Source organism: Rattus rattus, chromosome 16, assembly GCF_011064425.1.
Source record: "Rattus rattus isolate New Zealand chromosome 16, Rrattus_CSIRO_v1, whole genome shotgun sequence".
Lineage (NCBI taxonomy): Eukaryota > Metazoa > Chordata > Mammalia > Rodentia > Muridae > Rattus > Rattus rattus.
The window spans coordinates 24,938,994-24,956,110 of record NC_046169.1 but is presented as its reverse complement, the minus strand read 5'-3'; the positions used below and the strand labels follow the sequence as shown (position 1 = coordinate 24,956,110).

Here is a 17,117-nt window from a genome sequence, read left to right as displayed (position 1 = left end):
ATTCAGTCTAGCGTACAGCCCAGGTTCAGTTAAACCTCTCCGTGAGTACAAGAGACACACCCAGAGGTTGGTGTGCTAGGCAACCCTAAACCCTATAGACTAACTCTCACAAGCTACAATCCCTTCCACAACCGCAACTTTTCCCCTAGGCTGTACAAATTAACCTGTCTATCGCTGCCTCCCGACCCCCACCCCCGCCCCAGTTCTCATACATGCTAAGCAGCTGCCAAGTTTTAAAGTTCAGGCTAAGAATAGGTTTGCAGTTCACGTTGGATGGCAAAGACAACGCTGTAAACCAGCCAGCAGCTGTAAACCTGGATACTGGACGATGATGGCAGAAAAGCGGCGCCTATGCCGGCTTGAGTGTAGTTTCTTGTTTCTCTCCGCTTCCTAGAATGAGGGTCTTTGTAAATTCTAAGTTTGGGTCAGCTAGTTAGTAACATAAACCAAGCCACCTGATGATGCCGTTCTGCAGGCTAGATGCCCGGACAGGTAACTTTGTGCTAAGTTCTCCAGGGGAGAGGGTCGCTGGTGCTCTCATCACCCAGCAACCTACCGAACTGGAACTAGGTGGGTTAACAGTTTTCTCCTAAAGTGATCACCACCCTTTCTAACCTCTATTGAACATGGTTCACAGTATAGCCCCTTGTAACTGACTTGTTACACACACCCAACAATATAGTAATTTTGTATTTATATAAACATGTAACTGGCATTCCATCACACAATACTATGTTAACGTTACGTAATAGTCTTTGTAGCACACACAACCATTTTCCCATCTTCCACACCGCGGCTCCTTTTAGATTGCATAGTACAAAGTAACAGCAGGGCCCCAAGCTCTGGTCATCAGAGATACATTTTCTATTTTCCTAGCAGCATCTGTGTTTGCTAGTGCTTTGGGGAGTGGAACTTGGTTCTCAGCAGGCCTAATCTGTTATTTCTCCGGGCCTGTGAGGATCCTTCCCTGGTCCATTGCTGCTCCGGAGGGAGCCTGGGTGGGGTCTTTTCTGAGAAACGGATTACTCGGACTATGCAACAGAGGAAGGGCTCCGGGGTGCAGAACGCCTGGACTAACTGCATCCGGTCCCGTCCACAGCTAGAACCACAAAACCCCACGCATGAATCCCAGGCCGTGTCCATGCCTAGTACGCATGGCTGACGCAAGCCGGGCCTCGGGCACGCGCACTCTCATTCATTCACCCCATTCATTCTGCAGACAGCAGCCGCGCGCCCTCCGCAATCGCCCGTCCGCGAGATCTTCTGTGTCTGCGGACACAGGCCTTAGGGACGAAGGTCGGGCGGTGCCCGCTAAGCAGCAACAAGCGACAGAGAAGCAGCGCCCGCCTTTCCCGCCCACGAGGCCCGGACTAGGCCGCCGCCCGCGTGACGCGCGGCCTCCCGCAGTGAGCGCATGCGCGCGGGAGCCCGCGCTCAGAGCCGGCTCACGCGGACCTCCAGTTCTGGCTGCGTGCGCGTTCCCGCTCGCTCGTCTCACGTGACCCGCCGCACCTCTCCCGCCCTTGGCGCTCAGACCGACCGCCGAGTCGGACGGCTCAAGCGGACGTGCGCGTGCGCGCGCGCCGCGTGGTTGGGCGCGGCGCCGTTGCTCCGCCCCTTCTAGGCTCCTCCCCCTCCGCGCGCCGGCGTCCGCTGCGTCTCCGGCATTTGAATCGCGCTTCCGCCATCTTTCCAGCTTCAGTCGGACAGGCGCGGAGACTCTTCTGGAAGGTAGCAGCGAGGCCGGGAGGGCCGGGCCGGGCGCGGGCGGCGACCGGAGGGTTTGGGTGTCCTTCGGGTGGGTGCTGGGCGGTGGCGGTGAGGAGAGTGGACGGGCAGCGCCCTGAGCTTCTCAGCTAGCTTCCCTTCCCCCACCGTCTCACGCCGCGTCCCCGCCTTCCCGCGCGCTCTTCCCGGCCGCGGCCTTTGTGGGGCGCACGTGCCGCAGCCGCTCTCTCCCGCAGGATCGCCGCGATGGCCGCCCAGGGAGAGCCGCAGGTCCAGTTCAAGGTGCGTGTGCGGACGGACGGACGGGCCTATTGGGCGAGAGGGAAGGTCGGGGGAGCGGCATGGCGGGAGGGAACCCGGGCGGCTCACGCTGCCGCCTTCTCTTTAGCTCGTCCTGGTGGGCGACGGCGGCACCGGGAAGACGACGTTCGTGAAGCGCCACTTGACGGGCGAGTTTGAGAAGAAGTATGTAGGTAGGTGCGGCAGGGGCTGCGCGGCCGTGGGCGTGGGGATGGCGCGGGTAGTGCATGGCTGACCCTGCCGCCCTGTTCCCGCAGCCACCCTGGGCGTGGAGGTGCACCCGCTCGTCTTCCATACCAACAGAGGACCCATCAAGTTCAACGTGTGGGACACAGCCGGCCAGGAGAAGTTCGGGGGCCTGCGCGATGGCTACTACATCCAAGGTGAGGGGGCTGCGGAAGTGGGCCTGGACGGCGGACATGTGCATGGGGTGTGAGCAGGAGATCCAGCCTTTACCGGGAGACTAAGGAGGGGAGAGAGATGAGAGAGGAATCTAGGGAGGCGACCTCGTTCCACTGAGTAGGAGATGGGTTTGGTTTTTTTGTTTTTTTTTTTAAGTAAGAGTCGGCCGTTGTGTCGTTCGATCACATGCTGTGTCATCCTAGGCATTGGTTTGGGGAAAACCGTGTCTTTACAGATTAGTAGGAGACTAAACTACTGGGAAGCTTGTGGGTCACTTTTTGGTTTTCTAAACTTAAATTAAGGGATAATGGCAGTGGCCATCCGTGGATATTCCCATCACTAAAATAAATTGTGAGCATTTGGCCCAGATACTAAACCTCCAGCCCTCCCCTGGAGCCAGGCCCTCTCTCTCTCTCTCACTTAAGACCTGCCTTGTCCTGTAAATTGTACTTTTACTTTTCTTCTTGAAGTGATTCAAAAAGCTTAAGGGGAAAAAAGCTCGTTGGCGGTTAAAATCGAATATCCTTGTGATCTTAGCTGATGAGGAAATGATTGGAAGTTTTTTGGCTTCTTAGCATGTAAAGAAACAAGGGTGTTTCTCCCCTGGGTTAACTTTTTAACCAAAGAAGTTGGACTGTACACGTGCTCTCTCTTTAACTGTGTCCTCACCATCCATCCCTGCAGGGTAGGTTCAAGAGACCTGAACTCATTTTCTTAGCCATTTAAGAATGTGTTTCTAGGTGGCAGAGTGTTTGTGGGACCTACTTAGTATAAAGGAGATAGATTCTCTAGAAGGCTGGTGTTTGAACTTTGATGAACAGTGGTGGAGATTAGGTAGGTGTCATGGGGAGGAGAGAGAAGGTAGTTGATAGAGTAAATTGGTCTTGACTTTTGAAGTTTTCATTTGAAGAGGAATTGTGTTCAGTGCCATGTTTTACAGTCTTAACTTTTTAGTTTGGGGCGGATCTTTGAGTGGAGTGGGTTGATGGATGATCCAGAGTCAGGCCCAAGATGATGACTGGATCCTGGAGTAGACTAAGACACATTCCAATGCCTCCATTGTTTTTCAGCCCAGTGTGCCATTATAATGTTTGACGTAACATCAAGAGTTACTTACAAGAACGTACCTAACTGGCATAGAGATCTGGTACGCGTGTGTGAAAACATCCCCATTGTATTGTGTGGCAACAAAGTGGATATTAAAGACAGGAAAGTGAAGGCAAAATCTATTGTCTTCCACCGAAAGAAGAATCTTCAGGTATTTAATTTATTGACTCATTCCTAGAGAAGATTGTAAGGTACCCATATATGTTATATATTAGAATTTGATCAGTGTGTTTTAATGTGGGTTATAAAATGTCTTTGTTTATAGTGTTTTGGAATGGAGATTATTAATAGAGTTTTTAAGTGTACATTCCTCTTTGTTTTAAAACAGTACTATGACATTTCTGCCAAAAGTAACTACAACTTTGAAAAGCCTTTCCTCTGGCTTGCCAGAAAGCTCATTGGAGATCCTAACTTGGAGTTCGTTGCCATGCCTGCTCTTGCCCCACCTGAGGTGGTCATGGACCCAGCTTTGGCAGCACAGTACGAGCATGATTTAGAGGTATTTGTTCTTTTACGTTTTTCTTTTCTTTTTTTTTTTTTTTAAAGATTCATTTATTATATATAAGTACACTATAGCTGTCTTCAGTTTCACCAGAAGAGGGCATCAGATTTCTTTACAGATGGTTGTGAGCCACCATGTGGTTGCTGGGATGGGAATTGAACTCAGGACCTCTGGAAGAGCAGTCGGGGCTCTTAACCACTGAGCCATCTCTCCAGCCCCCTTCTACGTTTTTCTTAAGAGTGTTTTGTTTTCCTGTGAGTCTGCACTTTGCCTAGCTTCTGCAGAAGTTGGCATTGGATCTGCCTAGCCATGTGGGGTACTAGAAGTCGAACCATCCCTGGTGGCCTGTCCGTGTACTAAGCCTGACTTGGTCGTGGTAGTTTTGATCTGGACTCTTTATTCTTTGTTTCTTGCTCCAGGTTGCTCAGACGACTGCTCTCCCGGATGAGGATGACGACCTGTGAGAAAGTGAAGCTGGAGCCCTGCGTCAGAAGTCTAGTTTTATAGGCAACTGTCCTGTGATGTCAGCGGTGCAGCGCGTGTGCCACCTTATTTAGCTAAGCAGATCGTGTACTTCATTGGGATGCTGAAAGATGAATGGGCTTCGAGTGAATGTGGCAGTTAAACATACCGTCATTTTTTGGACTTGCATATTTAGCTGTTTGGAACAGAGTTGTTTCCTTCCTGAATTTCAAAGATAAGACTGCTGCAGTCGCATCACAATATTCAGTGGTGAAATCTTGTTTGTTACTGTCATTCCCATTCTTTTCGTTTAGAATCAGAATAAAGTTGTATTTCAAATAATCTAAACAAGTGAATCATCCCTTGTTTGTAAGCATATTAAAACCGCTAACACGAGGGAGCTTGTGCCATAGTATGGTTTACAATGCTTTTGCTTCTTACCTGAGGTCTGTTCAGTTATGTTCTCCTTGTGCCTACCTTCATAAATATGGATTGTCATGTGATTCAGCTAGGATATCTGCCCTACCTGCATTTAGCCAGGTAGTTTAGTTTAAGGGAAGACCTTGTGTAAGACTGAAGATTTAAGTATGTACGTATCAGATGTTTAAGGATTATAGTTGACAATTTCTGTAACCTAGGCCTTCAGAAGTTAGAACTGCAGTTGGAAGTGTGAGGCTTTTCTGAGATGTGAGTACTCCATTCCATTTCCATGTCTAATGTTGGTTCTCTAAGATGTTCTTTGCTTTGAATGATGGCTCCTTCCTTGAAGGGTAGTCGCAAGAGGCAGAGGCAGGAGGGTCTCTTAAATTGGCAGTCAACCTCGTCTCTACAGAGTCCTGTAGGTAGGCTGTTATCCTATAGGTTGTGCAGGAAAGGAAATGTTAGTGCTGCCCTGAAGAATAGGGTGGGCTTCTCTGATGTGAAAGTGTGGGTTGAAACTTTATCTTGGGTGTGTGGTCCTGGCAGAACTGTGCTGTACTCAGATGTATTTATAGTAAGCCCTTCCATACGCTCTGCTGGCCAATCTACCAAAGTTCCTAAAAGGGTGGATACCTTTCATAGTTGGGGTTTTTCCCCCCTCCAAAGAAGGTAGAGAGGAACACAATGGAGAAGGTGAGGAACCCGAAGCGTGCCCTAGCCTCAGCAGACTGATTTCAAGACTCAGTTTGATGTGTATGCTATGCTACAATCAGGTGAAGACCCTCTCTCTCCCCTGACTGGGATGAAACCTCATTTAGATGTCTTGAATTAATACAATGTGTGTAACGCTGGTACAGAATGTGGAACCTTCTAACTTTCTGACTTTTGTAACAGTTAAATGTGGGAGCTGCGTACGTGTGTTTAACCAGAGAACAGAGATTTACATTATTTATTGGAAGAACTTAAATATATATATCCTTTCTGCTTTGCCTCAGTTTTCTGAGTCATCTCTAGTCTTTGCTGTAGGAGTAGTGGATGACATTTTTTTAAGATTCTAGGTTTTGTCTGCCAAATAGAGTTCTCTCCAGTTTTTACAAGTAGGGGAAAGTTCTCGTTTAAAAAAGCATCCTTTTTAAAAAGATGGCTCTTTACTAATCATTTATTACCCGGCATTTATAGCTGGTTGAAGCAAAATCTATGGAGAAGTTGGTGTCTGGTATTTGAGAAACAACTTTATTCTGTGGACTTGGGGTTTGTTTGTTTGTTTGTTTTCTTAAAGGTATATGTATGTGAGTACACTGTAGTTGTTTTCAGACACCAGAAGAGGGCATCAGATTCCATTACAGATGGTTGTGAGCCACCATGTGGTTGCTGGGAATAGAACTCAGGACCCCTGGAAAGAGCAGTCAGTGCTTTTAGCTGAGCCATCTCTCTATCCTCTGGGTTTTTTGTTTGTTTTGTTTTTAATTACTTTACATCCTGGTCAAAGCCGCCTCCTCACAGTCCCATTCATATCCCCTTACCTTAGAGAAGGGGAAGCCCTCCAAGGGTACCAACCCTCCCTGGCACATAAAATCACAGCAGGGACTAAGCACATCCTACAGTGGCCTGACAAGATAGCCCAGCTAGAGGGTAGGGATCCAAAGGCAGGCAAGTGTTAATCCCCCCTCCAATTGTTAGGGGACCCACATGACCAAGCTGCACAATTGTTATATGTGTATAGGGGGCCTAGGTCCAGCCCACAAATGTTCTTTGGTAGCTCAGTCTGACCCCTCATGGGCCTCTTGGGTTGACCCTTCAACTCTCAGCCCATGCCCCTACTTTTGCATAAAACTCCCCTAGCTCCCCTGATGTTTGGCTGTTGGTCTCTGCATCTGTTTCCATCGATGCTGGGTGAAGCCTATCTCAGGCTCCTGTTCCCAAGCATAGCACAGTATCATTAGCAGTGCCTGGGGGTCGGCTCTCATGGGATGGGTCTCAAGTTGGGCCAGTCACTGGTTGGCTGTTCCCTCAGTCTATGCTCCTCGTCTTTATCCCTGCACATCTTGTAGGTAGGGACACATTTTGGGTCAAAGGTTTTGTGGGTGGATTGATGTCCTCTTCCCTCTGCTGGAAGTCCTGCCTTCCAGTGGCTGTTTGGGTTTTCTTAATCCAACAAGATGAGCTGTACCCTGTATCTGAAGCAGCCCACTCAGAACTGCTTTCTTTGGGACACACTAAGCCTAGTTTGAGTTGGGCTCGTGGATATGGACACAGTGTTGACTGTCAGCCGTGAGGAGTATAGTTGCTTACCCAGCTAAAAGCTGCAGTGTCAAATCCTCATTACCCTGGAATCAATACTGTCTGTCAGTCAGGCTTGTCCCAGCACCTTTTAACTAACTCTTGAAGCTTGAGGTGGAGCTGGGCGACGTAGGCAGCCCAGCCCTGTAGATAATGGCTCTCATTCATAGCATGTAGGACCACATTGCAGAGCTCAGACTTCTCTGAGGTAATCTGCAACTGCTAGGAACCCTCCTGCCCCTCTTCATCCTGATGCCTTCCAGCTTAGCCTGTTTGTGCTAGTGGGTGCCTCATGGAGACCTGTCCCTGGATCTTCCACCTGCCTCAGTCCTTGTCCCTAAAACTGACCAGATTCACCAGCCCCTTCCCTGCTACAGAAAGCAGTAAAAGCTGACAGGACCCCTCAGAGGGAAGGAAGCTGAGTTACAAAGAAGACTCAGACCAACACCAGCTGCCTGGAAGACGCAGAAACCAGCCAAGCTGCCTAAAGGTTGAGTTAACCAAGGCATCTGAGAAGGACACTCAGCCTATCCTATCAATTTTTACAGGCTGGGCCGTCTGTCACCCATTGAGTGCTGTTGATGCAGTTGTCTGAGTCATTTCTGCTCTTGTAAGTAACCCCTCACTCAATATTCCTCCCAATAAAACTGATTATTCAAGTTGGTCTTGGGTGGTACCAGTAAAATCTGGTCTGATGTAGATTCTATCGCTGGGGTGAGTAGATTGTTGTTATATCTTCCCCGGAAAAGTTTTGTCCCCCAACAGGCTGCACCAGGTAAAGTGGTCGAGGTAACCAGGCCCTGCTGGCAATCTTCCAGGCACAGTAAATGAACCCACAGACTGCTAGGGTGTTTTACAGCAGACTCCTAGAGTCAGCCTGGACCAGTAAGTCAGTAGCCAGTTTGTGAGTAACATTTGCTTTTTTTTTTTTCCATTCCTGACATAACTGAGCCCTTCTCCCATGCTTTCTGACCAGTGATGATTCGCTGATATTTTGTTGTGACCTTGCAGAGGTTTACTATGCAAAAGACAAGGGACCAGCCAGATGGCTCAGCTGACAAAAGTATATGCCACCAAACCTGGGTACCTGAGTTCAATTCTCTTTCTTTCTTTTTTTTTTTTTTTTCCCGGAGCTGGGGACCAAACCCAGGGCCTTGCGCTTGCCTAGCTGAGCTAAATCCCCAACCCCGAGTTCAATTCTCATATACCACAAGGGTAGAGAACCAACTCCCGAAAGACGTTCTCTATGCACATGCTATAGCATGTGTGTGTGCTCCATATTTAGATAAATGTAATAATAAAACTGCTTTCAAAAGAGATGAAATTGCACCACAATTCTGTTTTGTTCATTTTTATTTTTACATAGCCTTTAACAATTCGTCATCCACAGCATGCATGGGTCAGTGTGACCAGTTCTGTAGATCTGGCCAAGTGGCTTAGTCAGGGTTTTACTGCTGTGAACAGACACCATGACCAAGGCAAGTCTTATAAAGGACAATATGTAATTAGGGCTGGCTTACAGGTTCAGAGGTTCAGTTCATTATCATCAAGGCAGGGATATGGCTGCATGGTTCGGAAGGAGCTGAGTTCTACATCTTCATCTGGAGGCTGCTAGCAGAATACTGGCTTCTAGGCAGCTAGGATGAGGGTCTTAAAGCCCACACCCACAGTGGCACACCTACTCTTTTTTTTTCTTTTCTTTTTTCGGAGCTGGGGACCGAACCCAAGGCCTTGTGCTTGCTAGGCAAGCGCTCTACCACTGAGCCAAATCCCCCAACCCCGACACACCTACTCTTAACAGGGTCATACCTTCTAATAGTGGCCACTCCCTGGGATGATCATATACAAACCAAATTCCAGTCCCTGGCCCCCATAGGCTTGTTCAAACATATGAGTTTATGGGGGCCATACCTAAACATAGTAAAAATACATTTAGTCCAACTTCCAAAGTTCCCATAGTCTATAGCAGTCTCAACAATGTTAAAAGTCCAAAGTTCAAGGTCTCTTCTGCAATTTATCCAATCACTTAACTAATCCCCCAATTAAGACAGGCAACCAGCTGGGCAAACTCCAAACTCTGCCTTCTCCATGTCTGATGTCAAAGCGGTCTTCAGATCTCCAACTCTTTTTTTCATCTTTGTTGACGGCAACAAACTTCTTTCTCCTGGGCTGGTTCCACTCCCTGTTAGCAGCTTTCCTCAGCAGATAGCTCGTGGCTCTGGCATCTCAAACATCTTGGGGTCTCCAAGGCAACTTCAATGTTACAGCTTCTTGTTTCAATGTCTGGGATCCACACAGGATCTTCTGGGCTCCTCCAAAGGCTGGCATCACTTCTCCAGCTCTGCCCTCTGAAAAACTCTTAAGCTCAGGTTGATCCACTCCACTGCCACTGCTATTCTTGGCGTTCATCCCATGGTACTGGCATCTCCAATATGCTGGGGTCTTCTTCTGCAACTAGGCTTCACCAATGGCCTCTCATAGGCTCTCTTCATGGTGTCAAGCCTCAACTCTTCTGCACGACCCCTTCAGTCCTAAGCTACCAACTGCAGCTGGGGCTGTACCTTCACCAGTGACCTTCCATGGCCTTTCACAGTACCAAACCTCAGCTGCTCTTCATGACCCCTTCACGCCTTCAAACCCAGTACCACCTGGGTAACTCATACTCTCTGGAACAGAAGATTTCACCTCAGTGATGCTGGGCTCTTTAATCGCCACTCATTTCTTAGCTCCAGCTGACCAGCATCAATTGTCCCAGTCGTCCCTTCTCTTCTGGACTCTAAAGCCAGAGGCACGTGGCCAAGCTGCTGAGTTCTGCCGCTTGCTGGGGCTGGAATGTGGCCCCCTTGTTCTATTACGGTATCACCAGCTTTCTGTTTTCCAACTCCTTCACTGCCTAAGCTTGGCTGTCCTGGAACTTGCTCCGTAGATTGACTTTGAGCTCAGAGATCTGCATGCCTGTCTCTTAAGCACTGGGATTGTGGGCCACCAAGCCTGGATTTAAGTTTTTCTTTACCTAGAACTTGCTCTGTTCTAGGCTGCCTTGAACTCAGAGATCTGCTTGTTCTTGCCTCTTGGGATTAAAGGTTTGTACTACCCAGGATCTTGCCCCAAGGTCACTACTCTCTTAATTCAATTGAATATCCTTGAACACAGGAATCAGTTCCATTTTACTTCCTGGTGCCCCTTTAATACCTAACCCATATATTTTGTATTTTTTTCCTTTCTAAGCTTGCTACACTTGGTCAAAACGCTCTTTATGAGACTTAACCAGACAAAGTTTCTGCTGGGCTTTTTTGAGACTTCCTTTGTCAATGCAATTAATTTGATTCTCTTCGTCTTAGCCTCAGGCCCCCTTTGAGCTCAACTTTCCCACAGGCAGCTTTCACGGTAGCTCACCTTTTCTGATGATGGAACGGAGCACCTTGGTTGGGTTAGGTCAGTGGTTCTCAACCTGGGGGGGGGGTGTCATAACCCCCTTGGGATCAAACAGCCCTTTCACGGGGATGGCCTTAAGACCATCAGTAAACACCGATATTTACATTCGATTTATAACAGAAGCAAAATTACAGTTAATAAATTAGCAACAAAAATAATTTTATGGTTGAGGGGGGGTCACCACAAGGTTGAGAACCACAGGGCTAGGCAAATGCTCTACCACTAGGCTGCCTCCAACCCAGCCAGTCCTGGCTTAACTGGATGTGATCTCCAAAGTCAAGGGTCTCAGTTTCTAAAAGTACACCTTGCTTAGTGACAGAGAAAAACTAAAGTTAACTGTTTTGAGGCAAGGTTTCACATAGTGCACTCTGGCCTCGAGCTTGCTGTATAATCAAGGATAACCTTGAACTAACCTTCCTGCCTCTGCCTCCCCAAGAGCTGGGATTACAGGTATGCACTCCTCTATCCAGCAAACTTAAAAATTCAGTAGCGGGCATGGAGTCATGCGAGGCAGATGTTCCACTCCTGAGCTGCTGAGATACTTTTTAATTGTCCTTGTGTTTGTTCCTTTAAATCTTTGTTGTTGTGGGAGTGCAAACACTGTGTCCATGTGGAGAGGTCAGGTGACAACTTTTTTTTTTTTTTCTGGAGCTGGGGACCGAACCTAGCAAGCGCTCTACCACTGAGCTACATCCCCAACCCCGTCAGGTGACAACTTGAGAGAAGACTCTCTCCTTCCACTATGTGTGTCCCCCGGAACAAACTCAGGTTGTGACTTGCGTGCCAACTGCCTTTCTCAGATGAGTCATTTCGATGGCCCATGCTTTTTTCCCCCCTTGAGACAGTCTCACTGTGTACCCCAAGCTAGCCTCAAACTCACAATCCTCCTGAGTGCTGGGACAAATGGCTACCACTACACCCAGCTAAAAGTTTATGTGTGTAATGTCCCTATGTCGCCACCAGCTTTCAGGGCCCAGTTTTGGGAAGGCAAACACCTTGGTCACATCACAGCTCCTGCTTGTGTCCTCAGGTGCACAAGATAAGGTACCCTCACACATTCACACATTCATTTAGAAATCCGTGGCTGGGGGCTGGGGATTTAGCTCAGGTAGAGCGCCATACCTAGGAAGCGCAAGGCCTGGTTGGTCCCCAGCTCCGAAAAAAACCAAAAAAAAAAAAAAAAAATCCGTGGCTGGAGATACTGGAAGTGGATTGTAGGCACAGGTTTCAAGAGAAAAGAGAGGGTGGGTCAAATATGAGCAGGAAGGTAACTGTGTTTAGTTGCCACGGAAGCACATAGTTGGGCAGATGCAAATGGAGTTCCAAATGCAGAGGGGTTCACGCAAGGAGCTGTCTGGCTGCTTTGGTTGACTAGGACGGAGAATACCCGACCTTCCTAAAATGACTTGATCGTTCCTCCAAGCAGCCTTGTTACCAAGTCCTGGTATTTTTTTTTTTTTCTTTTCTTTTTTTTGGAGCTGGGGACCAAACCCAGGGCCTTGCGCTTGCTAGGCAAGCGCTCTACCACTGAGCTAAATCCCCAACCCCGTCCTGGTAGTTTTGATTCCCTGTGGTTATAGTACTGGGTCAACTTTGCCAGAGCCTAAAGTTGTTACTTGATTGCTTAGTAACTTGGTCTCCAACATGACTTCTGTTTATGTGCACGGGGCCCCTAAACCCTCTGCCACTGGTGTGTCTCCTAGTTCCCCCACTGAAAGCTCTAATGTCGTCCCTTAATGATGGATGTGCTCAGAGCAGCCCTTACCCGGGAGGGAGGGATGTGGTCTTAGGCCTGGGCACACCGCTGATGCTCCAAGCACAGTCAGGGGTCCGATGGGGTGCAGAGGTAGGGAATGACTAATGTTTTATATAATTTCAGTGAGCATTTTTTTTTATATGTTTTCTCCTCCTTTCTGGTACAGAGGCATCCAGAGTGTCTTGCACACTGAGCGTGTGCTTTGCCATCAGCTGCACCCAGGCCCACTCGGTTAGCCTTTTCCACTAGCAGGGGGACTCTCTGGCTAGAACTTGGGAACATCACCGTGTCTTTTTTTTTTTTTTTAAAGATTTATTCATTTATTATATATAAGTACACTGTAGCTGTCTTCAGATACACCAGAAGAGGGCATCGGATCTCTTTACAGATGGTTGTGAGCCACCATGTGGTTGCTGGGAATTGAACTCAGGACCTTTGGAAGAGTAGTCGGGTGCTCTTAACTGCTGAGCCATCTCTCCAGCCCCAACATCACCGTGTCTTAAAAGACATTGTCAAACGGTCCTTTCGGAAACTGGACTTGTTTCATAACAGTGACACTCTAATACGCTAATGTTGAGTAAGGTGACCGGCACCAGGAAACCAGCACCCAAAAGGAAAGCGAGGGCTTCCTTGGTGACATTGTCCAGGTTGTTGGCAGATACGTGTGACGCTGGGAGACCTCCGTCTTTTCTGTCTCCCTGGTACACCATTGCACATGTGTGCTAATGCTCAGTCTGTGTTAGTGTCCAGCAGCTTGCTGCTTGCTACAGAACCAGTCACCCTGAAACATCACACCGATACTCTCCCCATTCTGGAGGCCTGGAAGTTGAGATCCAAGGAAAAACTCTGAGGTTCTGGTGGCTCTCCACAATCCTTGATGACTGTCTTAGTTGCTGTCCTCTTGCTGTGAAGAGACAACATGACTAAGGCACGTCTTATAAAAGAAAGTACTCAATTGGCGGGGAGGGGGCTTGCGTATAGTCTCAGATGGTCAGTCCGATATCATCATGGTGGGAAGCAGACAGACATGGCACTGTGGCTGTAGCTAAGAGCTTTTTGTCCTGATCCACAGGTAGGAGGCAAAGGAAGAGACACTGAACCTGGTGTGGGCTTTTCAAATCTCAAAGTCCACCCCAGTGACATACCTCCTCCAAGACCACACCTACTTTAACAAGGCTACACTTTCTATCATCATCATCATCATCATCATCATCATCATCATCATTATTTAATGTATATGAGTACACTGTAGCCATCTTTAGACACAGCAGAAGCAGGCATCAGATCCCATTACAGATGGTTGTGAGCCACCATGTGGTTGCTGGGAATTGAACTCAGGACCTCTGGAAGAGCAGTCAGTGCTCTTAACCACTGAGCCAAATCTCCAGCCTAAGGCTACACTTTCTAATCCTTACAAATAGTTCATTAACTGGGGACTAAGCATGCAAATATTGGAACCTAAGGGGGGCCATTTTCATTCAAACCACCACAATGACCCCAGACTTGGAGATGCCCCTTCCTCATAAGGTCTCTTCCCTCTGTGCATGTCCGTCCCTGTCTTTGTTCTAATAAAGGACATGTGTCACATTGACTGCCTCAATATGACCTCAACAGATCGTCCCCATTTCTAAATAAGTCATATATCCTGAGATTAAATGGGTTAGGACCAAGCATGCCTTGTGGGAATTTGGGTCAGCTCACAGCAATTTTCTGCCAGTAACCAGAAGGTTCTTTATGCCTTGCGTCTGGGCCAGGGTCCCTTTTGGATAGAAACACACACCCGTAGAGGTGAATGGCTAGCTAGGACACTTGTTGAACTTCCTGAGATGGTGTCAGAGGTTTTCCAAAGACATACACTCGTGTCCCCTAACCCTTGGGTGCGTCTGTGTTTTATTCATTTGTTTTTAAGATTTATTTTACCTGTGTGTGTTTGTAGGCATGTGTGCATGAATTCAACGCCCACAGAAGCCAGAAGAGGGTATCAGATCCCCTGGAGCTGGAGTTACATGTGTATAAGCCACCGTGTATGTGCTAGGAACCCGATTCGGGTCTTCTGCAATGGCAGCGAGTGTTGTGTAAGTGCTGAGCCACCTCTCCAAGCCCTGTCTTAATTTTTAAAAAATTGAATCAGGTAATTAAGCTTTCAGAAATTCTTCAGAGGCCACTTGCTAACCTGGGGCAGGTTTGAGATGGGAGATCATTTTAAAGTCACACATCTTTGCCCCTTGCCCTTTGTCTGCATTTAGGCCAAAGAACACTCTACTCCTGTTAACACTCGTCACATGGAGGGACGGCTCAGTGGTTAAGAGCGTTTCCTGCACTTGCAGAGAACCTGGGTTTCATTCCCAGCCCTCCAATGATGGCCTACAACCTGTAACACATCTGTAACTCCAGCCCCAGTGGTCTGGTGCCCTCTTCTGGCCTCTGTAGGTGCTGCACTCATGTGGCACACACACACACAGAGTCACACACACAGAGTCACACATACACATAAGTAAAATAAAAATTAAAGAGACCCTCAACATGTTTCCTGAAGTAGTGCGAGCCCAGAACACTGACAACATCAAAAATCAAAGAGGATTAAAGCAACAAAAACTCTGATTCATCATGAGGACTAGAATTGAGCGGCCTCTCATTAATCATCTTACTGTATGATTTAGTAGTCATGGTCTTTTATACTTACCCCAATGAATCGGAATGACTTCTAAAATATTGTCTATGTGGATATTTAAAGGAGCTTTTACATGACTGTCCAAGTGCAGAAGCAACCGAGCTGTCCTTCAGTCCATGAACAGATTGGCTGTGGTACGCCTAGGAAATAGAATATTACTAAGCAAAGAAAAGAACTAAGCAGCTCAGCTGGGGAGACAGCTTATGGGTAAGAGCATTGGCTGTACAAACACGATGACATGAGTTCAAATCCCCAATACCCACAGAAAAAGCTGGGCACGGCTGCACATATTGTAAGCTCCATGCTGGAGTCACTGAGTCAGAGGCAGGAGGGTTTCTGGGGCTCACAGGTCTCCAGTGGAAAAATGATGAACTCCGGGTTTCATTGGGCCTGTCTCTAGAGCAAGGCAGAGAGCGATCCAGCAGGACACTAGATGTCCTCCTCTGGCCTCTGAGTGTTTGCAGGGGCATATGCACAACACACACACACACACACACACACACACACACACACACACACACACACACATGCTTGCAAGCACGCATGCATGGGTACACACACACACACACACACTCACTCACAAGCACGCGCACGCACACACAAAGCAAAAACCACTCAATCAAGCCATGAAAAGCCGGAAGGAGTCACAAGCCATCACTAAGCAAAAGTAACCAATGTGAAGAATCTGTGAGTCCAACTCTGCCACATCCTACCCATAACGATGTTCTGAAAAGGCAGACTTGCAGAGACAGCATAAATGTGAGCCGCTGCCTGGGAGGTCCTCACCAGGTGGAGCAGGTGGAGCGCAGAGGAGCCCAGAAGCTGCAGTGGTGGACACGCCCCCTTACACCACAGAACACACAGGGTCAGGATGACCTCTAATGTTACCAATGGACACTGGAGGGCGTTCATGGAGGGTCACCCAATGGAAGAAATGAGCTGTGAGAAAGGGGTGCTGTGTAGGTACACGTTAGGGGGAAGCTGGGACACACAGGAGCGTGACCCCAAGACTGCTCTAAGAATAAAGTCTGTTTCAGGTAATAAATAAGTTTTAAATGCATTTAAAACCTATCACAGAGACAACTGTCGATGGGAAAAGCTGAGTGTCTTTTGTTGGACAATTTGTTAGTAAAATTGACTTGCAAAATTTGTCCTTTGAAGCTTCTTTGGGTCATCTCAGAAGCAATTACCGGAGCTGATAGCCCGCACAGTTAAACCATCTGAGTCCTGATGAGGCAGCCGAAAGCCTTAGATTTTCTACCCAGAGCTGAGACCATGTAAGATAGATTTGGGGAATCGGGGTCTCACTACGTTCTGGCTTGGCACTGAACCCAAGATCCTCCTGCTTCAGCCTCCCTTGTGTGGGGATCATCAGCATGTGCCACCACACCCAGCAGGGAGTTTATCTTTTTTTTTTTTTTTTTTTTTTGGAGCTAGGGACCGAACCCAGGGCCTTGCGTTTGCTAGGCAAGCGCTCTACCACTGAGCTAAATCCCCAACCCCGGAGTTTATCTTTTTATACACTTGACAACCTGGGAATGTTTGCCACTAATTTGGGCACTTTGAAAATACCATTGAGCTGTATTGGAGTGATGGCTTAATGGTTAAGAGCACTGATTGCTGCTCTTCCAGAGGTCCTGGGTTCAATTCCTGACACCCACATGGCAGCTCATAGCTGTCTATAATTCCAAGAAATCTAACACCTGTATACAGAAATAAGTGAAAATATTTTTTTTTAAAGATTTACTTTATTTATTTTATGTACAGCATTCTGCCTGCATATGTGACTGCAGGCCAGAAGAGGGCACCAGATCTCATTACAGATGGTTGTGAGCCACCATGTGGTTGCTGGGAATTGAACTGATGACCTCTGGAAGAGCAGTCAGTGCTCTTAACCACTGAGCCATCTCTCCAGCCCAATAATTTTTTTTTTTAAAAGAACCAAAAGAATACTTCTAATATCAGGTAGTAGTGGCACAGGCCTTTAACCCCAGTACTTGGGAAGCAGAGGCAGGCGGATCTCTGAGTTTGAGGCTAGCCTGGTCTATAGAGTG

General features: G+C 47.8%; 1 protein-coding gene across 2 annotated transcripts; it reads left to right on the top strand.

Moving 5' to 3' along the window:
- The first annotated feature begins 1,635 nt into the window (after positions 1–1,635).
- Ran (RAN, member RAS oncogene family) lies at positions 1,636–5,915 on the top strand. 2 transcript variants are annotated; one of them, XM_032886712.1, is made up of 7 exons: positions 1,636–1,731; positions 1,965–2,010; positions 2,117–2,201; positions 2,286–2,411; positions 3,501–3,688; positions 3,866–4,036; positions 4,459–5,915. In XM_032886712.1, the coding sequence occupies exons 2-7, from the start codon at positions 1,975–1,977 to the stop codon at positions 4,501–4,503; spliced, it is 651 nt and encodes a 216-aa protein (XP_032742603.1). In that variant the 5' UTR covers positions 1,636–1,731; positions 1,965–1,974; the 3' UTR covers positions 4,504–5,915. The 2 variants fall into 2 exon arrangements, with proteins under 2 accessions (XP_032742603.1, XP_032742604.1); XM_032886713.1 differs by having other exon boundaries at positions 1,655–1,731; positions 1,949–2,010.
- Positions 5,916–17,117: the final 11,202 nt, after the last annotated feature.